Here is a 26,281-nt window from a genome sequence, read left to right as displayed (position 1 = left end):
GAGAGTGTTTCAGGCCCTTGTTCAGAAATTTAGGACTAATGGATATCCTCAGCTGTCCTGGCTTCTATATTGTTACCCTGTCATCTAATCTGTGGGGTCTGTGTACAGCTCTATGTGGTCATCAGCCTCACAGAGGCTCCAGCTGAGCCTTGACTGCCGGAGGGGTGTTGGAACCATGTCAAAGTGGATCTCTCCAGGTCTGCATTCCACCAGTAATTTGAATACATCACTGTATTTGCTGCTCAGCTGATTTTGTTAGGGGTTCATGCCACATGGAGCCTGACAGAAGAGGTAGAGGTGAAACCTGACAGAAGAGGATGCTGACTAGTCTTCACTATTTTTAAAGAGAGCATGCATCTGTGGCCTGTTACAGTGCATTGAGTCTCAAAAGTGCCAATGGAGCCCAGATTTGTATCACAGAACAACAATGTCTTCCAGATGTTTAACACACCTCGGAGGAGATCTAGATGCTAAACTTTGTGTGCAGTGTTTTGGCAGTTCTGAGTTGACAATTTTACAAAACACTCCTGTTTGGATGCAAGTTTAGATACTGACAACCCCTTTTAGAGGAAAGTGTTCTTGTGTGGACTGCATCATGCAGGTAATTGTCTTGGTAGACTTCCGCAGGCACAAACTTCCTCCACTACAACCAGTGAACATCCAGTGCATTGAGGCTGTGGAGAGCTACAGGTACCTCGGCATTCATCTGAACAATAAACTGGACTGAACTGGACTAACAACTCTAATGCACTCTACAGAAAAGGGCAGAGCAGGCTGTACTTGCTGTGGAGGCTCAGGTCTTTTGGGGTGAAGGACCCACGTTAGAAGACCTTTTATGACATCTTTTATGTTGTGGTCTGCTGGGGAGGTAGCATCTCTGCTGGGGACAGGAAGAGACTGAACATGTTGATCGGAGGGCCAGCTCTGTTCTGGGATGCCCACTGGAGCTGGTGAGTGACAGGAGAATGGTGGCTAAGCCATCGTCCCTGCTGGACAACATCTCCCACCCCAGGCAGGAGACCCTGACAGGACTGAGCAGCTCCTTCAGTGGCAGGCTGCAGCACCCACGATGTGAGACGGAGATTCAGAAGGTCTTTCCAGCCAACCGCAATTCATCTGACATTCTGGAGTAAATACAAATAAAAACGAAAGCAGCAAACTTTGTGAAAAACACTATTTGTGTCATTCTCATTCTTTTGGCGACGACTGTATACAAGATAGTTTCACACTAAACTACTTTTACACAAACCTGACCCCTGCTGGAACCTTTATGCCGCACCCTAAGAATAAGAATCTCTAGTTTCGCTACAGACAATTTCCCGGAGTCTTCAGACGCGCAGTCGTTGTTTTTTACTGTTCTGGTTTCTGAATGTTGTTTGTCCTCTTCAAAATCCAGGAAAGGAGTGACCTGTGGTACAATTAGTATTTTTTAACGGGAAGACGGGAGCCGAGCACGGTCTCTGTGGCGCAATCGGTTAGCGCGTTCGGCTGTTAACCGAAAGGTTGGTGGTTCGAGCCCACCCAGGGACGCGGTATCTTTTTTTTTTTTTTTTTACGGAAATATAATTAAATCGACATCGCTTCGCTCAGTAGGGTTTCATTTACATTATTTATAACTGTTGTGTTGTTTGCGAGAACACGCCCAACACACATTCAACCCCAAGGACTCGACGTCGCTCCTGCCCAGCCGAACCGTGGGGAGAATTCCGACTTTAGACTGGGAGCCACGCCTAAACAGTCACGTTTACAGCTATACACTTTTACAAGATCAGCATATGCACGTATATGCGTTCAGCATGTTCGAATTGCAGTAAATCTGCGACGTTACAGCCAAAGTATCTTCCTGTCGTTCAGAAATGTGTGTTTTGGTCTGTCGGGGCCACCGTAGCCGAGGATCTGGGCGCAGGCTGCTCTCAAGAATGTTGTCAAAGTTAGGAAGGAGGCGTCTACGGAGGGAATAATCTCAGTCCCGTGTCCTGCTGGGGAGATGTAGGTACCAATTTGGAAATCTAGCGGTGTCCTGGTTACGCGTGTGCACCGCGATCGGCAGACGACGCAGCTAAATCTCTAAATTTGGATTTCTTGGGGTGTCTATAAATATTCTCGGGCGTCCCTGCAGCTAACGTTAGCATGTAGGTCGCCGTTTCAGAGTGTATTTTCTCACACGCCCGTAGTTTCCGAGACGAAAGTGACCGGTCTCGCTCCGGCCCTTAAGCTGTAGCTTTGAGAAGATAATGCTACCGTGTGAAAAGTGACATGGTCGGGGAAGTGGGCGTTTTTGTTGACGCGCTGCTGCTGGATTAGCACTTCGGCTAGCAATAGGTACTGACCGCTGCCTCTCCGTTCCTGGATGAGGACTCATGAAGCAGCATTTCTTCGCTGACATGAAATAGGTAGGATGTTCTGATGGTTTGAATTCAAAACCAAAGTTTTACAGATCACGGGGCTGTTGCCAAGATGGACTTCAATTCAGCAGCTGGAAAAGTGTGTAAACTGAGATACAGGTTTTTTTTTTTGTTTAGGTGAAGCAGGGATCAAGGCGCTCAAAACCAAAGAATCAGGAGCAGATCTTGCGCATCTCTTGCCACCGTTGCACGACTTTAGAACAGGATATTTCACAACGATCATGTGACCTGTGAATGTACTTACGAACTTTCAACATGCAATTTTTTTTATAAAATTGTCTATTTAAGACTTTTGTATCATATACATTCCACAGAGCTACTGGTTGGCAGTTCTCCTAAAATATCCTCGCTTTCCTGAACTTTGGGGATCATGGGGAACACCAGTGACCGTGTGTCTGGTGACCGCCATGGAGCCAAAACCCACCGTTCTGACAGTGGCAGCAGCCACAAAGATCATGAACCCAGCAAGATGGTGGACAGTACTGATGACCCCAATATCTTCAACACTCCTGGTGCTGGATCGAAGGTGTGTTAAAAACTTGTTTATTTGGAATATGCTGAGAATACACAAAAACATTGAGTTAATGTATTAACAAAATTGATTGAGAGATAAGCAAAGGTGCTAATCCACATCTTTAAGAAAGTGAGTTGCAGGATCATATAGCAGGTGGCATGTTATAGGAAGGAGGCAGCAAGCATCTCTCAGCTGATGAGTGGAGGCGGAGCAGTGAGAGGTAGATGGCGGTTGAGCCAGATGTATGTTGCTCCCGAGTTAGTGGTATGATGTATAATAACATTGAAATATCCCCTTCATTAATTACAAAGTGTTGGCCTAAAGACAATTTCCACTTGTAGACTGTAACAGTCCCATCAAGGCGTGGTCTTCGCAGAATGGTATTTGTGGAATTGGTTAGAACGGGTGTAGTGTGACAGTTTTTATTAGGTCAGTGAAGTGACTGTGGCCACTCTATTAGGCTACTGGAGATAAGGACTTCCCTCCAGACTTAGATGACATGGTGAAGACCAGCCCCCAGGCCAGGCCAACAGTCATCCGTTGGGGTGGGGGAGGAAAAGATGTCTACATAGCTGGGTCCTTCAACAACTGGACCAACAAGATCCCCTTAACTAAAAGGTAACTTTTTATTGGTTATTTTGGTCATAATTTGGATATAAGTCCTGTGCTTGGTAGCTTCATGCATCATATTTGGTAATTATCTGTCTAGTATTAAGATAATGTTTGGTCTGTGCAATTATTATAAATAGGTTTTGAAATAATAACATTGTTCATAATAATGTTCATTGTTTCTCCATTCTTGAAGCCACAATGACTTTGTTGCGATCTTGGACTTGCCTGAAGGAGAGCATCAGTACAAGTTCTTTGTTGATGGTCAGTGGATTCACGATTCATCTGAGGTGAGGACAGAATTTTTTTTCTCCTTTAACTGAAACATATGGTAAAGGGCACGTTTCTTTTCTTTATGTGGATTTTCTAAAATTCTAAAATTCAGTGCATATATAATCATTTTTTAATTGCATTAATCATCATTAAGATAATACTGATTGCTTAATTAGGCTAGACTCAGAACTTTCTGAGATACTGCAAGATTATCGTGAATGACCATCATTTCATGCATGTTTATTTCATTTTACCGCAGTCTAATTTTGATCTCCTCATCCTCAGCCTGTGGTCACCAGCCAGTTGGGCACAATCAATAACCTCATCCAGGTGAAGAAATCTGACTTCGAAGTGTTTGATGCACTGCAGGTGGATTCTCTGGAATGTTCCGATACGTCAGGTGGGAGCGGCTGCCCCTCTGTTGCTTTTAGATCACACACAGCCTGGTGTCATGAACTCTCTCCTTTTGTCAGTTTCTTTTTTTAGACCAGTGTGAGGTTCAGTCAGATTTACAGTAATCAATTTGAAATGTCTGCTTGTTTGCAAGGGCAGAAAAGATCATTTGAGTAAACTAGTTTTAAATGTAGTTAAATATTTTAAAGTAGTTGCCATTACAGCAGTTTAAATTTTTAGCCCAATTCAGAACTGTGCTCTTTGCTTATCAGTTTATTTTGCCCTGTTCAGATCTCTCCAGTTCTCCTCCAGGGCCATATGGGCAGGAAGTGTATATGTTCAGACCTGAAGAGCGCTTCAAAGCTCCACCCATCCTCCCTCCTCATCTGCTGCAAGTTATTTTGAACAAGGACACTAACGTATCAGTGAGTGTGACGGCCTGCTTTTCCCCCTTATTTTCATTCAATCTCAGGTTTTCCTAACCCCCTTTTGTATCTTTTCTATATTTATATCTTTCATACAAAATTAACAAATATATAAAATATCATACAAAAAGATTGCAGAAGGTTAGTTGAAACGTTCTACTGAATAATTTTGTTTATTTCTCTTTTCAGTGTGACCCTGCCTTGTTGCCTGAGCCCAATCATGTAATGCTTAATCACCTATATGCTCTTTCGATAAAGGTAAAATTCTGGAACAAAACTGGAACAAAAAAACAGCATATGCTAGTATATTCTGTTGACTGCATCGTCAAGTATCGTCAAATCTGTATTGTTTTGCTATCCAGTGTGTGGATGAATTCAGACAAAGCCAGACAGGTTTTCTTTTTTTTTTATCTATCTATCACAATGGCCAGAGAAACACAGTGTAGGATATACCAGCAACATGATTTTATTTGGTTTTGGGGACATATGTCAGTCTGGTCAGCAATGCCTTGTTTCTGTGTAACAGAGATGTAGGTGTGTATTTAAAAGCATGACGTGGGGTTCGCAGCTAATACCTACAGTATATCTTTTTGGGTTTCTGGAGGTGAATTAATAGCTGTGGCTAGGTGAGGAGGAAGCTACAGATCCTCAGTTAAAATAAAGTACTTTATGTTGCTTATACCCTCTTTTCTGTTCCACAGGATGGAGTCATGGTCCTGAGCGCCACACACAGATACAAAAAGAAATACGTCACATCTCTGTTATACAAGCCGATCTAGCAGTGTGTGTGAGTGAGTGGGTTTGTAGACTGCAGCATGTTTGTACTGTATTATGTATTTACCACTGTGCAGATGTGATTGCACTGAAATGCCGTTTACAGAAGATCCAGAAACCTACAGAATAATGTGATTTTGCTTCTGAAACCAGTTTGCATGTGCTGATAGCGCTGATGCTCTGAGTGCAGCATCTTTTTTTTTTTTTTTTTTTTTTTTTTCGGGAGTATGATTTTTACTTTATTTTACAGAGGCTGTAAGTAAAAGGGCTTGAGACAGGTGAATTGAAAGACAGGTTTTTACCAAATCCTCATTATTCTATAAATGGATGTCTGGGTTTTACAGAGAATTATTTCATGTGAACCTGTGGAATGTAACCGCCCCAGACGTTACCAGTATATGATAATCATATGATTTCGGATTTCATTTGTGCATTTTTAACCAAACAGGGAAGACTTAAGTATTTGGAATTGACCTTTTCTTTCCAATATGACGTCGCAATTTTGGGAAGGAAAAAAAGGCATCCACCCTAATTGTCTACCCATGCAATGCTTTAGGTTCTGAGAGAGGAGGAGCTTTTATCTATGCATAAGACAAATCTTGTACTTTAACTTATGACTGAGTAAGTTTCTGATCTGCAGTTTCTGCACCAAAGCATAGCATGCAGTGATTTTTTTCTTCTCCTTATATATTTATAAAAAATAGGAATGTATTGACTTGTCTGTATTTCTAATACATGTTTGCATGCATAGTATGTGCAAGTGAGAAATGTGTATGAACATTTATACTGGCGTGCAGTTTTGAGATGTTTTCACCGCCGACCTTGGTGAACTTGAATTGTGAAATATCTTCCAGTTAAAATGTACTGACACCAAGTGTTTAACAAGGTTTGTGTTGTTATGCCATACAACAGCGATGCACTGAAATGACGTTGACGTTTCTTTTAAAACTTCAAGTTGATTATAGGTCATTCAAGTCTTTGAAGGGCTAACATGATATGGTATTAAAGGGCTCAAGGGGTCCCCCTACTGGTTCAAATGAAGACCACTCAAATAATGTTTCTAAGATTGTTTCTGTGTGTGTGCTATTCAGCTTTTCAGTGATGAGTGGCATCTTGCAGTGTAATGGTCACCTAAACAGTTGTGTGTTTTCAGTGTCGCTTTTTTTTCTAGCCCCAAAACTAGAAGTTAAATGTGAAAAAGCAATATTTGTAATGTTTTTACTGAAAGGAGGGGGGGACAAAAACTTGAAATGTAAAACAAGTTTGTCTTTTTTTGTGATGCATCTGCCAAGCCATACAATTTTACTTGTTTGCAAATAAAAGATTTGCTTCTAAGGTAGTATACATCATTATCAATATGGTATTTCTTTTCATTGCTGAAACTATAAAAACATTAACTTATGTGTCAATGAGTAAAATCCAGTCTTCACTTGCACCTCCACCAATTAAGCCATCAGTGATTGTCACTTGTGATGCACAGCACACAGTGAAATCCCGGATTGGGATTTGAACCGGCGGATTGATTACGCTTCCTTATCCGCTAGGCCACCACTGCCAAGGTTGTTGTAATGAAAAGGTGCAGGTTTATTCACAGCATGGGAAGGTGTTCAAAAAATGAAAAAACAAAAACAGCTATCGTAAGTCAAAAAAAAAAAAAAAAAAAAAAAGCAAACGCTCACCCCCTACATCAACCACTCATTTCCCCTGTGCCAAGCTGGCATATAAAGGCATCATTGTTAATGTTCCTCACTTCCCAAAAATGTCAATCATTAAAGTGTAAGTGAATGTCATTGTGATACACAGCACATGGTGACAAAACAAAATGTGTCCTCTGCTCTTAACCCATCACCTTTGTGAGCAGTGGGCAGCCATGACAGGCGCCCGGGGAGCAGTGTGTGGGGACGGTGCTTTGCTTGGTGGGCCACCACTGCCGCTAGGCCACCACTGCCCCCAAATGTTGCTGATAAATTATTATTAAAAAAAATTACTTGTCTTCAGGATGAATTGTCTTTGTTGACAGATTCAAAATTTTTTTCTGTCCTTCTTCTGACTGGTATCAGCATCTGTAATGTATTATATAATAATGTATTGCACTGTGCCTATAGTATCACAATATTGAAATGCATTTTTTCATGTGCAAATTAGTAGATGCAGATGGTTTTCATCTCAATTTGTCATTAGGATAGCAAAGTAAGTCTTTGATCAGGTGGCTAGAGAAATTGCAAAGACTATAAGAAATGAGAATGTACGGCCATGTTGAATTACCTAGTCATTGTATCAAACTTGCCAACCTAGTAAAATGATTAAAAATAGAACCATATGCAGATGGCATAATCGGATGACATGCAGTTCTGAGTTGTTGTGTTGGTCATCTATAGTCTGGTGTGGACACTCTATGCATGGCTATGTATGATCACACCTGTACATTGGGTGCAGGGCAGTGACATGCCCAGGCAACTCATCATAGGATGCACTCACAATTCACACACCAGTGTGAAATTTAAAATCACCAATCCACCTAGTGTTCATGCCCTTGTGTGGCAGCAGGTAACTTGTGCCAACGTGGAGAGGGCGTGCAATCTCCCTCACAGAAAGCCAAACACAAAGTGGAGGTGTGATGTCACCATGCTAAAAGTCCAAGTATGTGTTGTCTGTTTCTTTGCCATCAGGGAGATCAGGGAGAGGTTTTATTGCATTTCATTTTATTGATCTCCAGTAATGCAGAAATCCTTCAGTTTCATTACAACAGAACTCACATTAACACTGTCAGCTTCAGATGCACAGGCATCAAAATGACCAGCATCGGCAGTCTTCATGTTACTTTAGCTTTCCTTAACAGTCAGTATTCCTGGTTCTTCAGTAACTATATACACACAATGGTCAGACCCAACATAATTCACACAGCTGCCACTAAATGAGGGTGGGGCATTGTTTACGCTGTTGTGCACTCTTCACAAAACCTTTGATTGCCACCATATTAGTTGGATTTGGTATTTCTTCAAGAAGTTGAGATCCATCTTAAAGAAACTCTCTTTTTAATATTTTTTTAAATTAAAAATTTGCAATTTCTCAAAATGTCCCAAAATGACTGAAGCGTAAACAAGGCCACATCCATTGACACTCAGCATTAGGCTTATTTTATAATACTGTGAGCAACTGTGGAGGTTAAATATTCATTGGCAAGCAAAGCAACATTTTCCCAAGTCCTATGGCAAGTGAATATTAATAATTAATTTGACAATCCTGAAATGACTCCAGGGTGAAGGCATCTCTATATAAACACTTAGGCTTTAAGATGCAGACTAGACCATTCCACTGCAGCATCTTTCATCAAAGAACACTGAAATAAAATTGCAGTCAAAAAGCCATTACCTTCTCCTTAATAAAGCATTATAAACAAAACAAATAAAACAGGTTATTGCACAGCTACCCATATTCTATGCTCTGCATAATTTAAACAAATTGTGTTCATAAAACAAAACAAAAAAATACAACACAAAGCTTTATATACAGCATATGAAGCAACATTTACAGCTGGAACTAAATTTAAAAGCAGCTAAGGAGGTCCTTTGCGTGTGTTTCTCAATACGTTATGGTCCCACCAGTGGCCTGCCAAAGTTTGTAACAACTACACACAGAAATAACGTCCATTGCAATGGTAGCTGTAATGGGAATGTTTTTTTAAATGTTTAATTGCAGTTCCGTTCCCCCCCACTGCAGATTCATTGCACCACCATATGGAACCATGCAGCATATACAGAATGAGGCATATTCCAAATAGTCATGTTTTCAAGCAAAAAAATCCAACAGATAACAACCGTTTCATTTTTAGCCCTCATATCATATCTCATATCTCCATTTCTATCCAAAGTAAAGGAGATTTGCTGTTTGTAGCAACCACAGTGTCAGCCACCCAATACATGGACAAGCCAAAAGTGAGTTTAAAAAGCATTAGTAGTTCAAACTTTGGCAAGGATTGGTGATTCCCATCACATAACACAGGCGCTGGTTTCCTTTCTGTCTGCTTCCTGCATGCAGCACTACCACTGAGTTTAGTCTGAGAGTAATAATAAGCTGTATTTTAGTACTAGTGGTCTTTCTTGAAACACACTCAATCGAGTGTAAAGAGTAGCTGGCACAAAGTCTCTTCATTATTGCACATGCTTGTCTGACAGCCCCTTTTCAAGGGACGGATCCTGTGAAATAATCAGAGGCTTCAGAAAATGGCTTATTTGAGAAATGGCCATTTATGAGTGCATTGTAAACTACTGTAAATAGTTTTTTTTACCCTAAAGTCTGTTCAACGGCAGTAGTTTGTAATTGCAAAGTTGTCATTGAAAATTGTAGTCACAGTAAGAAATCTTTTCTCTTACCACAACAGAAGGTTGTGTTGTATGCATACTTATGTACATGTAATTTTTTCAGACAACTAACATGTATGTAAGGTAGAGCCATCCAACCATCTCAACACTGAAGACAACATTGATGTCTTTTACGGGGACTTTTAAATCACTTTTCAGTTTACCCAACATGAAAGGCAAGTATACCAGAGTGTCTTGTGTCAGCGAAGAGAAGAAAATTGGTCAAGACTAAGGCTGGATGTTTGAGGTGTTTTGGGCTCGCATGCTGGTTTTAACAGGAAACAACTTGAAGTAGGCACTCTCTTCCACGCTTCTTGGCTGGCCTTTGATTAACTGTCGCCATGGTAACCGCAGAGGCACTGGGGTTTAGGACAGACCAATCAGGACACTTCTCACAGGCACCTTTTGAGGCTTTACCTACAGGGAGGAAAAAATGTGTTAAAATGCATATTGTTAAGCCGATTATAAATGCCAGTGAACACTGCTTAACACATACCTGACTAAAAGTTAGATATTCTTTCATATAGGCAACAGCTGGAACCAGCAGATTATGGTTATGGAAGGTATGATATGCAAATTAGTTACATTGGATTAGCATGCCACATATTTATTAAAGTCACACATATTTGATTTGTCTGCTGTGAGGACATTACGTTGCAATGTGACACTGAAACACTGTTACAGATCAGCTTTCTCAGTCTCACACTGCCTTTAATGCCACAGCATAAAAATGTGTCCTTCAAAATCTGGACCAAGCTAGAGAAGAAATGAAGGGAGTATGTCATTATCAGCAATCTTAGGTCAGTTTTACAAGGAAGTAACAAGCAACATTATGGAACGAAAAGGAATGAAAAGCAGAACTTTGAGATGTCATGGGAAAGCAATGACGTCACAGCCAGAGAAACAGGCACAGGATCTTGAATGTGTATCAGACTATTACCATGGCAAAGGGAGGAAGAGGAGGAGCTTAGAGAGGAAATCCTGAGCTGATTCTTCTAGAATACACTCACAGGAGAGAGACGGGAGGAAAGTGATAAAAAGAAGAAAGAGGAAAAACAGAAGACAAATGCCGGGTCAAGTCACAGGTAGGGTACATCTACACAGAATGGCTGAATGTAAAGTAAAGGATAGACACAGAATCCTTGCAGAAGGGGAAGTGTGTGTTTGTGTGCGTATCTTCAGCACCATTCATTTTTCACGATGCATTTTTGAATGGCTGCATTATTGGTCAGTAAAAGCAGTAAGAGTAAGAGCTCACCTCTAAATTGGTTCTGGCTTTTTTTAGCACATCACGGGTCCTTGACACTGAAGAGAAATCATTTTAAAGAGTATTTTATGTTTGCCTGAGAAATATGTAATTATATTTAATATACAAAATTTACAAACATACATGTCAGAATGTGAATTACACACCTATTAGCGTTTATACATACAAAGGTAATAGTATTGATACAAATTAATACTTTGTTAAATAATCAGTCAAATGGATTGTATTTTAGATTGCATTGTTTTGTTTTTTTGCTTCAGGTGACCAAATCATCCATATTTGTTCTAGACACTTCTGGCAGTGTTCAGGTCTAACTGGTGACAGAGGAGCCATTACTCACACTGGCTCACAATGAAGAGCTCCATGTTCTCCTTGGTGCGGTTGGTGCTCTTCAGCCTCTGGATAGTGCCCTGCAATACTTCCTCCTGCTCAGAGACCCGCAGCCTTAGTGAATGGATCTCCTCCTGCATGGTTTGATCCTGTATGAGACCCAATAGGGTGGTTAGATCTGGTGAGAGCCTCATACTTATCATTCATTTATGTTGACATACTGCATCACTGATTTACATTTACATTTATCAGACACCCTTATCCAGAGCGACTTACAGGGAGGGACAGTCTCCCTGGAGCAACTTAAGGTTAAGTGTCTTGCTCAGGGACACAATGGTAGTAAGCAGGATTTGAACCCGGGTCTTCTGGTTCACAGGCGAGTGTCTTACCCACTAGGCTATTACCACCCTGATTCATGATACTCTAATCATGTTAACTAATTATTAACAAATCAGATAACTCGGACTTGCATCAGGATAGTATTACCTACTAGATATTCTGACAGATATATGACATACTATTAAAGCCTTCTTTAAGGTAAGGCTTTAAGGTATGGTAAAAGAAGACATGTATTCCAGCTCAGACCTTCTGCAGCTGTTGACTGGTAATGTCGGTGCTTGGTAGCGCGGCCCGCCAGAACATCTTGAGCAGAGACATGGCCTCCTCTAAAATCTGCCGCAGGGTCTTAGTGTCAGAGAGGAGACTCTTCACACACCCATAGTCCAAAGCCTGCGCAAATACACACCAACAAAGACAATGGTTTGTATGTGAAAAGAACTGAAAGAAAGGGGAAAAACAATGATGACAAAGCAAGACTATATTGGTGTGAGTTAAATATTTGTTCTGTGTTAAGCACCTTGCCAGCATTGACCTCCAGCAATGCTACGTTGAGGCAGGACTGCAGCGCTGCCTCCATCCTCTGCACCAGTCCTATCCCCTCCAGCACCTGCTGCTGCAGCGCGCTGAAGTCGTCCACATGGCCCACAGCATGCCGCCCATTACGACTGGCAAATGAACCATCTGGTGCCTCCCCCTCCAAATCTGCATGGGGGTCCAGGCAGTCTGGGGAGCATGGGAGAGGAATTCGATGTTATAAAGTGTGGTAGCCTAAATTAATTGACAATAGAATACCATGTGCCATAATTAATTGTTATTCTGCATTTTTCTTATGGAAAAATTATATGTTAGCAATAGCAGCATTAGTAGTTAGTAGAAGTGACAGCATTAGCACACCATTGGTGGTGAGGGGAGTCTCATCCAGCTCGGTGAATGGGGAATAGGGGGGTCCAGCAGGGAAGAGCCCCATGTCCCTGACTGGAGGAGATGGAGCCGGGTCTGCAGGAGCAACACACCAACACAACCATGCAGTTTTCATTACAGAACACACCACGCACTGCTCAGGAAAAATGGTACAGCCATTCAAATCCACAAGTCAAGTCATTCAAACACACTTATGAGCAACAAACGCTTAGTTATTTTGAATTTAAATGAATTAATTGAAATATAAATGAATGCATTATTAATGCCTTGTGTATTGTCTGAAGAACGTGACCTTCTCTCTATCTCTCTCTCTCACCGTGCAGTAGCTGCCGTCGGTAGATGCCCTCTCTCAGCGGGCTGGCTGGCATGAGTGACATCCGCGGCTCACTCTGTACCACTCTCCCAGCCAGTTGCTGTTCCAGGTGTTTCTGCAGCTGGCAGCGGAGGGCGCTGTTCTCCTGCACGCTGTGCTCTAGCTGTGACCGCAAACCTCGCACCTCCGCCAACAGCTCTGCCAGCTCCACTGAGGGTAGACCCCTGCCGGGGCACTTCACCCCACTAAGGTATTCTACAAAGAGGAAACAGTTTTAAAGAATGATGTTATTACTCTTAATAAGGTGCCACCACTGCACCATAAGTACATTAATTACTACAAGCGTGAGGGTATAAGTTAATTTAGGTGTACAGCATTATGTGCCTATGAGTGTGAAAAGGAAATGAACCAAATAGAGCAGCCAATGCTCACCTGAGGGTGTGGCCTTAGGGTTTGAACACACACGATCATACACTTGCAGCTCACACTGCAGAGAGTGGAGGAGCTGACGGCTTTCACACAGCTGCTGCTGGAGCAGACTGACCTCATGCTGCAGTCTACACACACACAGAAGTCATATGAATTAATGATTTATTCAAACAGTCTGCATACATTTACATTTAAGGCATTTGGCAGACCATGCCACCCTGTGTAATGTGTGAGGTAGTGTGGCTTTAATATAAGATCTATACCTTCTGTTGACCTTAATAAAGATTCAAGAGAGGTTTACTGTCAATACAACAGTATAGACATTTACATGTACATTTACAGCATTTATCAGACGCCCTTATCCAGAGCGACTTACAATCAGTAGTTACAGGGACAGTCCCCCTGGAGCAACTTAGGGTTAAGTGTCTTCCTCAGGGACACAATGGTAGTAAGTGGGATTTGAACCTGGGACTTCTGGTTTATAGGCGAGTGTGTTACCCACTAGGCTACTGCCACACACAGAGTCTTGAAATGCTGTTTCACACTGACCCACTAGAGTGCAGTTATAAAGATAGAAAAAATATGAACTTAGGAAAATTGCATTAAAATTAAACTAAACTTAAGTAAAAGCCTATAAACTCTTTTTGAAAATCTCTGTACATGTGGTTGTGCATTGTGCACATATAAAGATATGTGAGTGGTGTTTATATTTGTTAATCTTGGTGCTTGTTCCTGTTGTTCAGTAGCACTGTATATATTATACTACTAAACTGTACTGCCGTACCTGTTGCTGAGTTCTTGGCTGGCCTGCCGGTCTTGTCTGAGCTGCTGGATCTGTTGGCTCTGCTCACTACTGTGGCTCTGCAGCCTCCGTAGCTCCTCCTTCCACTGCTCCGCCTCCAGCTCCGCCTGCTGCAGCCTAGCCCGTCCGCACAGCACCTCCTCATTGCTTTCTGCATGTGAAGAATGCAGAACACTCGTAAGTATGCAGACATTCAAGTAAACAAGCTTCTTCTGAAAATGGGACCGATTTTAATAATCACTGATACACTCGGGTTGCTACACTTGAAAAACTATGGAAATATGTACTCTCCCCTATTCTAAAAACTGCATAAATTAACTACATCATGTATATGGATATTGTTTGGTAAATGTTTATACTGCTGTTCCTGATTTATTCATGCAAGAAAAAAAATTGGTTTTACCTCTGCTGGCCTGCAGCCTTGATTTAAGTCCCAGGTTCTCTTCTTTTAGATTTCGGATCTCATTGGACAGCTGAGTGACCGAGTCCAACCCCTGGATGTAGATGTTGGTGGGGGCAACTAAAGAGGACATGATGACTATTTTAGCTATGTGGGCATAAATTCACTATTACATTCACTAATTACAGGTTCAGAACCTCGGGACTAACTATTAACCACTAACCATAGCCGACACTAACCATTGAAAACTAAGTGATTTCTGGCCATTTCACTTCTCAAGATACAGATTAAGAATGATCATTTCTGATCATTTCAGAATCAAGACAGATTCAAATTAAGTGATTGTCACTGATACACTGCAGCACAGCACATGGTGGACACAACAAAATGTGTCCTCTGCATTTAACCTATCACCCTTAGTGAGGAATGGGCAGCCATGACAGGGGCACAGTGTTTGGACGGTGCTTTGCTCAGTGGCGGACTGAGATTCAAACAGCCAATCTTCTGATTACAGGGCCACTTCCTTAATCGCTAGGCCACCACTGCCCCACCAAAGATCACTTGTATGGTGTAGGTAAGGGAGGTTCTACTGAGATTTGAACTTGGATCACTGGATTCAAAAGTCCAGAGTGATTACCAGTACACCATTCTAACGGTGGTTCACTCACAGTTCTAGCTGCCCTCTGAAGGTTCTTACCTCCGTCTCGGCCAGTGTCAGCCAGTCTGTCCTCCAGCTGCTGCCGGAGACGATCATTGGTCCTGATGGTATCTTCCAGATGCTGGCGTAGACTTCGGATTTCCCGCAGGTGCTCCTCTATCAGATCCACACCTGAGAGGACAAGTGTGGATTAATATTTTATATTCTTGTCCACATACTGCAATAAGACTCAAGGCAATGTTCTATGAGAATTAATTATACCTATTATACAATTAGGCAAGGTTCCTTAATGGATAACTGTAATGATTATTTTTACGTTTGCAAAGATTTACTGTTTCTCTATGATGATTTACTGAGTGCTTTTTTTTAGACAAAATTAAACTGCAATGGGAAACGCCAGCAGCACAAACCTGTGTGGCTATTTCCTGACTGGTATCCTGATGGCCCATTAAAGCCTCTGACAGGCTGCATAATTTTCTCCACATCCCACAATTCACTGCTCTCTACCAGACTGTTTTCTGTCTTCAGAATGGACATTTCACTACGAGTACCCAGCAGGGGCTGTCGAAGGGCATCATGGGACAGAAGGCCATAACCAGACGGGCTCTTCATTGCATAGGTGTTCAGTGGGTAGTTGGACACAGCCTTTGCATGTGCTGCCAAAAAATCTGAAGTCAACAACAGAGGGAAGAATTTGTTAGAAATGGATACTAACTCCCATTTTGTTAATCAGTTAGCCAGTATAAGAAAAGCCAAACGTGAGTATAAATAGCTATTGTACACTCTAATTAAAATAAGAAGCTATTCAATACAGAGTATGTGCAGAGTACGTATGGTAATCGTAGAATAACAGAACAGGATGTGGAGCAGCTCATCTATTAGCATTTAGACCTGGAACAGTAGGTTAATTATTTGTTGGGCAACAGAAACAAGACAGTGTCACGTGTTAATGAGTATCTCAGGAATCTCCCCTGTGAGGAAAATCTGATATGACTGGTTGGTTGGAGCTAGATTAGATTAGAATCACATGCTGAATCATGCTTAAACATCTGGAGCCATATGACATTAGCCGAATTTGAACTTTTTTTGTACTTCCTGCTCTCAGACTGCTTACTTCCTGACAAAGAGCGCTGTGGCTTCTGGTATAGCTCGCAGGATGAATATGACCTGGGACAGGGTTGAGAGGGCACATGCTGGTGTGCAGAGAGGTCAGGCCAAAGAATGTTGTGTGAGGCTGGGAGGGAACTAGACAACAGTCCAGAAAAGGTGTCTGGAGATGGAGAAATGGATACAATCAATTATTAACCACTCCCGTTGTCAACCTTTTCTAGGAAGGACTCTAGTGTCTGAGACCGTAGAGTATGTAGTCTAAAAGACCAGTGAATAGTTGTACACTGCCATACGTTAAAGTCCTGCAATACGGTAAAGACCTTTCAGCTCTGTAGGTACATCATGGAGAATGAGGGATTTAATCTACTGCCAGAGGCTGCATCAACATACCTGGGTGAGCCTGCCGGCCCACCGTCATGAGAGGTGTGCTGGGACTCTTATGCAGAGGGAGGGATGAAGGCCGCTCTGGAAGACAAGAATATGAGCAATGCGCAAAGAAGAATGAGAGAACAGTTGATAAAGGAGTTCTAGCTGTTCAGATGTTCTTGATATCTGTGTTAAATTGTGAAAGGTGCAGAATAATAGATATTAAGAATTACTAAATTACTAAATTACATTTTGAGTATTAATTTTTCTTTTCAATTTAACTTCATTTAAACTTACCAAAGTTTCCAATGTGAATATGACATTTTTCTGTCAGAATATGTATGAACCAGTAGATGGTGCCATATATGACAGCTTATAACAATTAGACTTGAAAAAAGGGGGGTCTTATTATAGTCTTGGCTAATACTAGTTCAGGCTAATATGGTATTACAGATTCTAATATTGGAAAATATTTCATTGTTTCCTAGCCAGTCATTAAGAGAGATATTGTACACCTACCTATACAAATTAAATACTGTGATTTAACAAAATCAATTAAAATCACATTCATCACATTATCTGCTCACCTGTGCCACTCTTTAACAGACAGCTTCTCTCTTCCTGGACAAACTCGCTGCCTGCATCCATGTCTGAGCACAACTCCAGCTCCTCATTGGTTGAGCAGCGCTCATCAGACACAAAAGAGGTCCTGTCTGACTGGTCAGTGGTCTCTGAGGGGGCGTGACAGCTTGAAGGTGTTTCAGGACACTGCTGCAGCTTGGTGTGGAGAGACTCGATGATCTTGTCCTTGTACTGGAGCTCCTTACTGAGCCTGTAAAACACAGGAATTAAAAAAATTAAATGTCCCCTATAATGATTCCTTTTTGCTTTTATATAGATCTTACTGGTCCCCTAATGCTATATCTGAAGTCTCTTTCAGCCGAATAACAGCCACTTTTAGCGAGTCCCACAATGAGATTTCTTCAGGACGCGCTGTTTCAGTGTGTGTCACTTTAAATGCTAATGAGGAGGAGAGAGGCCATACAAGGAGGAGAGCAGCCTACATATAAAGTGAAGTGATTGTCACTTGTGATACACAGCAGTACAGCACATGATGCACACAGTGAAATTCGAACCGGCAACCTTCTGATTATGGGGCCGCTTCCTTAACCGCTAGTTCACCACTGCCCCTTATTGTGATCATTCCACATCCAATCACAGAGCAACTACAATGCTTTGCATAATTTGGAAGCCATGACGGATGGTAGAGTTACTTTTTTAGGGGAGGGGTGGGAAATTCTCTGAGCGGACAAAGCATGAGAAACGGGAGGTAACTTTTCCCCCTATGACGACATAAGGGGAGACATTCTAGATCCGACCGTCTGAGCTGCCGCTCTCTTATGTTTACTCTGAGTGGACTGTTGTATCATGAAATTTGACAAGTTGCATATTGTAGACAATATGCTGCTTCATGCAGAATTCTTCTTCCCTCTCCTGCATCTGGAAGATCAACAGAGTTCAGGAGAAAAGCGAGGAGCGATACAGTGGGCAGCTTCTGGGCCCTTCCATAGAGGGCCATGATACACCAGATACGTCAGATCTGTCTCAGTAACACATGTAGCAATGGTTTGTTTGAGGAAAAGCCAAAAATTTTCAAAAAAGCCAAAAGTTGGATTGTTAAGGAGTGTGATGTGGCTGTCAAAGCGTGATATTAATCCCCCGTCCCCACCACCCCCTCTCTGTCTCACACACACACACACACACACACACAATGGTAGAGGATTTGGGGGTATAGCTGTCTGAGTGATTAGCTTCTCACAACCTCTGAGCCTCTTAGGAATCAAGACAACTGTACACCATGTCTCTCTCTCTCTTTTCTCTTTTGATTTCCAAGCTTCTGGACCTCGCCCACCATTTCAATGTGTTTCCAACAAGAAACAAAGGAGCACCATAACCGTTCCATACTGTCTCCAGCTCAGTTTTCTGGACGTTGCTCTAACACATGTTCTGTCTGTGTGTTCATGTCACGAGACAGCAAAAATAAGGGATCTCATTAAATCAGATTATCTTAAGTCCCAGCACATCTGTCATGTGTAGAGCTCCAAGTGGTCCCTATACACACCATGTTATATGAATATTCAACTAAACATTTAACAAGTGTAACGTATTAAAATCGATGAACAGTAAATCTGCCTGTGATTAAGAACAGCTAGTGAGTGACACCCACCGTAAGGCTAGAAGCTCATGGCCTATCTTGTCATCTGGCAGTTCTGAGCGATCTCCTGCAGAGGAGAGATGAAAGAGGGTGGAAATGAGAGGAAAGATTTGCCTTTGTTTACAGAGGTTAGGTGCAAGGTTCAGTTTAGGGCTTGTTACATTATGGGTGTTTATACTCACTGTCACTGATCTTGGCACTGACGCGCTGTGCCAGGCTGCTGCTCTGTGCCAGCTGCTCTCGGAAGCTCTGGCCCATGTAATAGTCTATGTCGTTGGCGCGCAGCAGCTCCTCGAACGCCTTGGTGGTGTCACCCAGGTGCTGTGTCAGTATGTGACAGACTCCTCTCCCCTCCCGCATGCGCTGCCGCAGGTGAGACAGCTCCCGTGCCTGTGCCTGGATCAGGGTGTTGTATTTCCTGCATGGAAAAGACAACGTTGCGTACAGTTAATTCATATTTCAGGTTTTCCCCAATATACTTTATCCCTCAAAAACACCAAAATCACTGATGAGTGAAATTGTTCAGCTATTTGTGTCCCATCCTGTTCTTCTTAAATTAGGTATTGCTAAAAAGTAAACTCAAAGTGTTTTTCCAATAATTATACAAAACCTTCACTATGAGTCAAAAGTGTGGACACCTCTACTGCATGGAGGCCATGGAGACTATGATGGAGGCTTATACAGGAAACAAAAGAAGAAAACAAATCATATTCAGAATGTGCAGTTGCCTCTCTTTACCTTCGCAACTGCTTAGTTCACATTTACCATCATCATCATCACCATCAAGCAGCTCCAAGAGAAAAGCTCAACAACTAGTGCTCAGTAACTTGTTTAGGACTTTTAGGAAAAACATCCCAGTGTTTAACTTGGTTAAGTTTACTGCTTTATTTATGATTAATTATAAAAAAAAAAAAAAGTGTATATATATATACACACACACACACTCATTTTTGGGACCCCTTTACAGATGACCTCTTTTTTCATTAAATTAAATCTTTGGTATACTCTGATTCATGACCGATAGGCAGGCACCCACCCTGGCCATGTGGCACATTTCCCCTCCTCTCCTCCACACTTTCCCTCCATCCTGCAGCTCTTCAGCTGGTTCTCGAGCGAGGCCACACGAGCCACCAGCTCCTTCATCTCACGGCTGGCCCTGGGGGTGGCGTCTGACAGCCAGCCCTCATCTTCCTCTTGGCCTGGTGATGGCTGGAATGCCCAGTTGACTTTGCGGGTGGGGCGCTCCAGGCTGGATGCATAGTCAGAAGTGGTGGAGAGCGATCGCACACGCAGCTGCAGTGTACGGATCACACGGTGGCTGCGTGACAGTTCAGCTCGGAGATCCCTCACCAGGGTCCCTCCATCCTCTTCATTTTTTGGATCACCCACAGTCCACCAGGTAGAGGTGTCATCGGCCCCGTGTGAGAGAGATGTGCACATCTCTAAGTCATCAAACTCTTTAGTGCAGGAAATGGGTAAAGGAGAGAATGCCCATTAGAGGTCATGCATTACTATGATCTTACAGAAAAAAATGGACAGCAATACAATAAAATGTATATATGTTCAATGGGTAATTTTATTGTTATTAACAAAAATGTATAAATCAGTAGAAACTGTTCTAGTAAAAAGTATTTAGGTCAAGACCTGGGCAAGTCCACAAGACATTTAAGGACTAGCGTACTAAGAATGAGACATTGACTGTTTTTATAAGTTTCAGTATAGTAAAGTAGCACTGGAGTTCTGCAGCTCTGTGCCTCTTCTGGATTCCATAAACTCTGCTTGTCTGGCTAATATCTTGGTTGGCAGTTGAACAAAGGCTTAGCACATAGTGTAAGGAGTGAAGATATCTTTCTATGTATGTATTTTGTGCAAGTTTTTTTCATCACATAAAAACCACAGCTCAAGGCCAAGATCAATCCAAGAAAAACCAAAGAAATAAAAAGATAAAGAGACCGAATATTACTTCCTTTATCTTTTTTTGCCTTGTTCTGGTGTTCTCATGGTCTATGTGTTGAGTCTGACCTGGACTGCTGCTTTCTTCCCTCTCTGCCTCGTTCTCACTGCGGCCACTCGTCTCGTAGCCCAGATCCTGCAGGTCCACCTGAACCAGCTTACTGTCCTGCTGCACCGATGCCTCCGCTGAGAGAGAGTAAGAGAAAAAAGAGAGAGAAATGTAAAGCTCCAATAAAGCCCTAAAAATTAAAGTGATTGTGAAACATTACAGCAGGGCTTTGCTCCTCAGTGGTACCTCATGGTGGTTTGGGATTTGAACAGACAACCTTCCGATTACGAGTCCACTTCCTAACCCGCTAGGCCACCACTGCCCTGCTTTATGTTCAGTGTGTTTGCATAGGTACAGTATCATGTGTGTGTGCATGTATGAAATGTGTGAGTAAAGTACAAACTTCTTGTGTGGATTCTTGTTACTAACTACCAAATTACACTGCTTCCTGCAGTGTGCATATATAAAGAGGTGTGTAATGTTCATGTGTTTGTTTGTGTGTGTTGCTCACTCAGCAGTTCTCTGTAGTCCTTCAGCTGCTCAGCTTGGGCATGCACTGTGGCCTCAGACACCATCAGCCTCTCCTGCAGCTCTCTGCTCTCCTGTCGGCTCATGGCCAGGTCTGACCTCAGCCCCTCCACCTGCTCCCTCAGCCCTGCCTCCACCGGCTCCCAGAAGCCTCTGCCTGGTCCTCTCTGGCCACCTTGCTCACCGAGATTACCTCTTTCCTCCTAAAACCCACAAGTAAAAAATATGGTTTGACTCCCTTTATCTTTGATTACATCATGCATTCACTGTAATTCAGTAATTCACATTAATTCAATAAACAAATGCAATGTCAAAACATTTATTTAAAACATTTTCACCAAGATTTTATGTTGAGGATAGGAAAGTCTTTTCCAGCATATCCCAATTTCTCAGTGGGGTTTAAACCGGGACTCTGTTGTGGCTAATATATATGTAAAAAGGATATCTTCTCTAAACCTTCCTTTCACATTAGAGCTTGATGCGTGTTGGCATTGTCATCTCAAAATATGCCTATGCCATCTAAAAAGATAAATACACTGGAGGAAATGCATGGTCATTCACTACATTCAGGTAGTCAGCTGACTTGGTAAACCCAGTCCCGACCAACTGAATCAACAGGAGCTCATAAAACTGCCTCCACAGACGTATACAGCAGGGACTATGAGTCCCTTCTTATCCTGATCACACTGTAACCAGGTCAGTCTGGACTCACATTCACTTTTTCTATTGCTCCAGAGTTCAGTCTTTGGGCTTACTGGCCCAAAGAAGACTTTTTCTATTATTAGTATTTCTGGCCAAACAGCTGTTTATCCTCAAGTTCCTGCATTTACATTTACAGAATTTATAAGACTCCCTCATCCCGAGTGAATTACAATCAGTAGTTAGAGAGACAGTGCCCCTGGAGAGTTAAGTGTCTTGCTCAGGGACACAACTGTAGTAAGTGGGGTTTGGTCTTCTTTTCTGGTTCAGTAAAGATACCTGTACTGTGGAAATATTGCAGGGCTGATGAGAGAGTAAAGTCCCCAAGTCGAGAGAGTGAGGTTGGGTGCACTTCCTCTTCCCTGTGCTCTCCCTCATCTTAAAGGAGGGGGGTCCACGCTTGCCCTGTGGGGGTCCCACTGTGTTGTCCACCTCATCTTCCTCCTCCTCTTCATCATCACTCTCCTCCCCTTCTTCCCCCACCTCCTCCTTTTCAGGTGTGTGGCAGCTTTTACGGCGCTTGTTCTGGCTCAGCGGTTCATCCTCCTCCTCTTCCTCCTCAGTGTCACTTTGCTCCCACCCTCTGCACATTTCTGTACCACCTCGTCCTCCTGCACTCCCTGTCTGTCCACCGCTCTCCTTGTTCTTTCTGGGAAGACTCAGCACTGTAGACCTGCATAGAAACCAAGGCCAATGGGTTGCAAGAGGCTACAGCAGCAAGCATTTCATTCAGAGACAAGACTAGCTCACAATAAAATATGATAGAAGTGAAAGATAAATTACAATTTTGTCTTCAATTGAGAAAGGAGTTTAAAGTAATCAAAAGATCAAATCCAACATCTTGTCTGATTTAAGAAGAAGAGACTGAATAGAGGGCAGGACACGTACCTCATCTGAGACAGGGAGGAGAAGCCAGCCCTCTTCAGCAGGTCCTTCAGCTCGGCTAGCTCCCGCTCCACTGCCCTCTTCTGCTCCAGCAAGTGCTGAACGTCACTCTTCCACCTGTCCACGGAGCTGCTCCCCACTCCTCCAGGCACCCCAGCGGTCTGCAGCGAGGAAACGGGACGGAACTGCAGTATTAATCAGATTCACCCCAAGAACACATCTCACAAAGGCTTAAATGCAGAGGACAGATAATATTAACTTTCAAAAGTAGTGGTCTGATGTTACACTACAGACACACAGGCGGAAGATGACCATGTATGGCAACTGCTATCGGGGTAGGTATTTTTCTATTTCACATTATCATTCACAAAATCACTAGCCTGCTATCCCAGAAACTTGCTAAGGAGTCTTATTTAAAAAATTTACAGACTTTTGGCTTCACAGAATTCATAGCCACTAATCTCCATTTAACCTCCAGAACATTAACTTCAGTGTACAGAAACATATTGTAAATCACTGAAAATCACTGTAAATGTATAATACCTGAGTGACAGACAGGCTCTGATCATTCAGCTTGACGTCCTCGTCCTCTATACTGTCTGTGAATTCATCACTGCTGCCAGCTCCTTCCTCATCATCTTCTGCTTCCTCCTCCATTCTCCTGAGCTCTAGAGAGCAGGACACATAGAATGCAAAGAGAGTCACTTTCCTGTGTTTTTTCTGTTGAGCTGCAAGTCCTTTTAGAGTAAAATCGGCCCTCAGGCCTGTTTTGAGTCATTAGACCACAATGCTGCCAAAAGAATCTCACTAAACTCGGACTCGCCTCCTCATTCTCTCTCTCTCTCTCTCTCTCTCTCACACACACACACACACACACACACACACACACACACACACACACGCAGAATGCGAAAAGAAATAGAAAAATAATATAAACCCACAGAGTTGACAGGTTATTCAGAGAGACACGACCACTGGTGAAAACACAACATACAGGGAAACTCTGCAGGCTTGTCTGGCCACCAGTGACCAGTGAGTGTGGCGGAGGATATGATGCAGGGAATATCCGCAAGCCAACTTTCCACGATGGCCTAAAGCAACGATGGAGCCCTTCCCATCCAAAACACGCCGACACTAAAAAAAACAGCAGCAGTTGCGCTAGGGTCAGCAGATTTGGCCGGCCTGCTCTCCCTTTACGCATACACTTCAGGCAGTTCAGATTTACTGTCTGCACAAGGTGTATGTAATTAAAACTCAAATAGAGAATAAATTAAATTTGACAAGAATTGGGTTTCTTGGGTTTAAATTTTTAAAACCTTTTTTTATTGATGTTATGTAATTGAGATTCATGCAGAAGTATGGTGAAGTGCAAATTATTGTAAAATTGTCTGAGAATTAACTCATCAATTTGAATATCAAATGGGAATCACATCCTATTACATTAAAGGAACTATTAACATTATTATGGCATGTTATATAAAATTATCATGCAACTAGAAGAACCTTAAAGTTGCAATAAAAAATATACACTAATATTTACATTGCAACTATAATACACATGTAATGCATGTACTATACTGTGAAGACTGAACAAGTCTTTGGGGCTTAATGTTCATTTCTAGCTTTTTAGATTATTATCATTATATCTTAATGTACTATAAAAGTGGGTTATAGCTTTAGCCTGAGATATTCATGTTTCTTGTCAGGGACATATAATCTAAAAACCATATATGTGTTTTATTTTTTGCGAGTAATATAACACTGAACTGTAAGGTATGTCATCTGACCTCACTGAAGACTGCAGCAGCTCTGCGGTCAGCACCATAATCTACCACAGCCAATTTACTGTTCTAACATTGCAGTGTCCATGAAATATGTACACTGTATTTGCTTTTTTAAATGCAGCAGTTCACAGATTTTGCATGCTACTATATTATTATATGAGGATTACTAATCTTACTAATTGTACTACTAGTTACCAACAAATGTGGTCTCTGCTAGTGTTAACAACTACATTTACATTTACAGCATTTATCAGACGCCTTTATCTAGAGCGACTTACAATCAGTAGTTACAGGGACAGTCTCCCTGGAGCAACTCAGGGTTAAGTGTCTTGCTCAGGGACACAATGGTAGTAAGCGGGATTTGAACCTGGGTCTTCTGGTTCATAGGCGAGTGTGTTACCCACTAGGCTACTACCACCCTACAACTAAAAAGAATTGTGTCAGTTCTTACATTAGGTCTGTACATAAGGCCAAGGAGAATAGAGACAGATTTACAAACCTTCTGATGAATCCCCACGGAACTTGAATTCACAGTGAAACGCATTTGAAAACATTTCGATGCGCTGTGTGTTCCAGTGCCACATGAAGGCTGGTGGTGTGTCAGTGGTAGTGTCATGGGTGTGGGCCAGTGTTTTTGAAATAAACATTTCACGAAAAACAATACTCATAAAGTAAGGTCACAAAGCCACCAAGAGCCATGCAAACAGGAAAGTCGTGCAGGTTTATCATCGTTCACATGTATCAGCACTATCCACACAGCCTTCAACATCCCCAAAAATCTAATTTCTTAAATTTATAATCACACTCAAATTTTGAGATTCCATTAGCAACGTCAACTGTTAGCAAAGACAGGACGTGAAGACTTGACAAATGAAGGATACTATGCAGAAAAGAAATCAGGTAAATGCTTGGTCCTATCACATCTGCTATGTTGGATGAAAGTGAATGGTGAAATATGAAGTAAAGTGGAAAAATCTTCAATCACAGAAAAAATCATACAGCAGATGTTTTAACAAGAAACACAGTATATGTTTATTTCATTTTGAGGTACATAAAATGGAGTTTTGTGTTCTTCCAGCAGGAGTCTGTGAAAAAATGGTGTGAATTGTGCAGAAAGCACAATGTCAATTGGCACTGGCTACCTAATCATACAGCAGAAGCATTTAAGATATTATATATATATAAAAAAAAATTAAATAAAGTAGTATAGCTGAGTCTCATAGAAATGTATATAGAAATGTACTAAGCATACCAGAATATATTGATCTCAGTGCAATTCTTCAAAATAACTCAACACCCTATTTAATGATCTTTTAGTTAGCTTTTAGATAGCAGCTGAGATGTACAATTCCATCAGATTCACTAACTTTGCTCAAGACTGCATCCCAAAACTAAATTCACTCACTATGTTGTTTGCACAATGCAAAAGCAGCTCTTAAATACTCTGACACAAGAACACATAATGCAAATGAGAATGCC

The 26,281-nt window shown here is 42.0% G+C and overlaps 2 protein-coding genes and 1 non-coding gene across 10 annotated transcripts in view; 2 read left to right on the top strand and 1 right to left on the bottom strand.

Moving 5' to 3' along the window:
- Window positions 1-1,456: 1,456 nt before the first annotated feature.
- On the top strand, window positions 1,457-1,530 carry trnan-guu (transfer RNA asparagine (anticodon GUU)). Its single transcript has one exon. It is a non-coding gene; the product is annotated as a tRNA-Asn (tRNA).
- A 61-nt stretch (window positions 1,531-1,591) lies between these two features.
- Window positions 1,592-6,737, top strand: prkab2 (protein kinase, AMP-activated, beta 2 non-catalytic subunit). Of its 3 annotated transcripts, none has more exons than XM_028976762.1 (9): window positions 1,592-2,393; window positions 2,523-2,635; window positions 2,720-2,931; window positions 3,380-3,537; window positions 3,725-3,818; window positions 4,087-4,201; window positions 4,486-4,619; window positions 4,809-4,877; window positions 5,321-6,737. In XM_028976762.1, the coding sequence occupies exons 3-9, from the start codon at window positions 2,776-2,778 to the stop codon at window positions 5,396-5,398; spliced, it is 804 nt and encodes a 267-aa protein (XP_028832595.1). In that variant the 5' UTR covers window positions 1,592-2,393; window positions 2,523-2,635; window positions 2,720-2,775; the 3' UTR covers window positions 5,399-6,737. The 3 variants fall into 3 exon arrangements, with proteins under 3 accessions (XP_028832595.1, XP_028832594.1, XP_028832593.1); XM_028976761.1 differs by having other exon boundaries at window positions 2,523-2,641; XM_028976760.1 differs by lacking the exon at window positions 2,523-2,635 and having other exon boundaries at window positions 1,595-1,989.
- A 1,337-nt stretch (window positions 6,738-8,074) lies between these two features.
- The window catches only part of LOC114787518 (myomegalin), a 48,846-nt gene continuing 30,639 nt past the window's right edge, over window positions 8,075-26,281 (bottom strand). For 3 of the 6 annotated variants that reach the window (XM_028975111.1, XM_028975106.1, XM_028975105.1), the window contains 24 exons: window positions 23,562-23,686; window positions 23,022-23,179; window positions 22,413-22,806; window positions 21,418-21,637; window positions 20,927-21,043; window positions 19,941-20,361; window positions 19,087-19,322; window positions 18,917-18,971; window positions 17,277-17,521; window positions 16,714-16,788; window positions 16,328-16,483; window positions 15,624-15,881; window positions 15,253-15,384; window positions 14,559-14,675; window positions 14,138-14,306; window positions 13,357-13,481; window positions 12,928-13,179; window positions 12,585-12,686; window positions 12,208-12,413; window positions 11,937-12,080; window positions 11,362-11,500; window positions 11,013-11,059; window positions 10,695-10,749; window positions 8,075-10,171 (listed from right to left, as the gene is read on the bottom strand). In XM_028975111.1, the coding sequence (XP_028830944.1) occupies window positions 10,026-10,171; window positions 10,695-10,749; window positions 11,013-11,059; window positions 11,362-11,500; window positions 11,937-12,080; window positions 12,208-12,413; window positions 12,585-12,686; window positions 12,928-13,179; window positions 13,357-13,481; window positions 14,138-14,306; window positions 14,559-14,675; window positions 15,253-15,384; window positions 15,624-15,881; window positions 16,328-16,483; window positions 16,714-16,788; window positions 17,277-17,521; window positions 18,917-18,971; window positions 19,087-19,322; window positions 19,941-20,361; window positions 20,927-21,043; window positions 21,418-21,637; window positions 22,413-22,806; window positions 23,022-23,179; window positions 23,562-23,686 (4,094 nt within the window). In that variant the 3' untranslated portion in view covers window positions 8,075-10,025. The remainder of the gene's footprint in view (window positions 10,172-10,694; window positions 10,750-11,012; window positions 11,060-11,361; window positions 11,501-11,936; window positions 12,081-12,207; window positions 12,414-12,584; window positions 12,687-12,927; window positions 13,180-13,356; window positions 13,482-14,137; window positions 14,307-14,558; window positions 14,676-15,252; window positions 15,385-15,623; window positions 15,882-16,327; window positions 16,484-16,713; window positions 16,789-17,276; window positions 17,522-18,916; window positions 18,972-19,086; window positions 19,323-19,940; window positions 20,362-20,926; window positions 21,044-21,417; window positions 21,638-22,412; window positions 22,807-23,021; window positions 23,180-23,561; window positions 23,687-26,281) is intronic. The other 3 variants (XM_028975109.1, XM_028975107.1, XM_028975110.1) reach the window with 3 other exon arrangements.

The sequence above is a fragment of the Denticeps clupeoides genome, chromosome 4 (genome assembly GCF_900700375.1).
Source record: "Denticeps clupeoides chromosome 4, fDenClu1.1, whole genome shotgun sequence".
NCBI classification, from domain to species: domain Eukaryota; kingdom Metazoa; phylum Chordata; class Actinopteri; order Clupeiformes; family Denticipitidae; genus Denticeps; species Denticeps clupeoides.
Note: the sequence above shows the minus strand (reverse complement) of the source record. Positions and strands in the feature narration are given on the sequence as shown.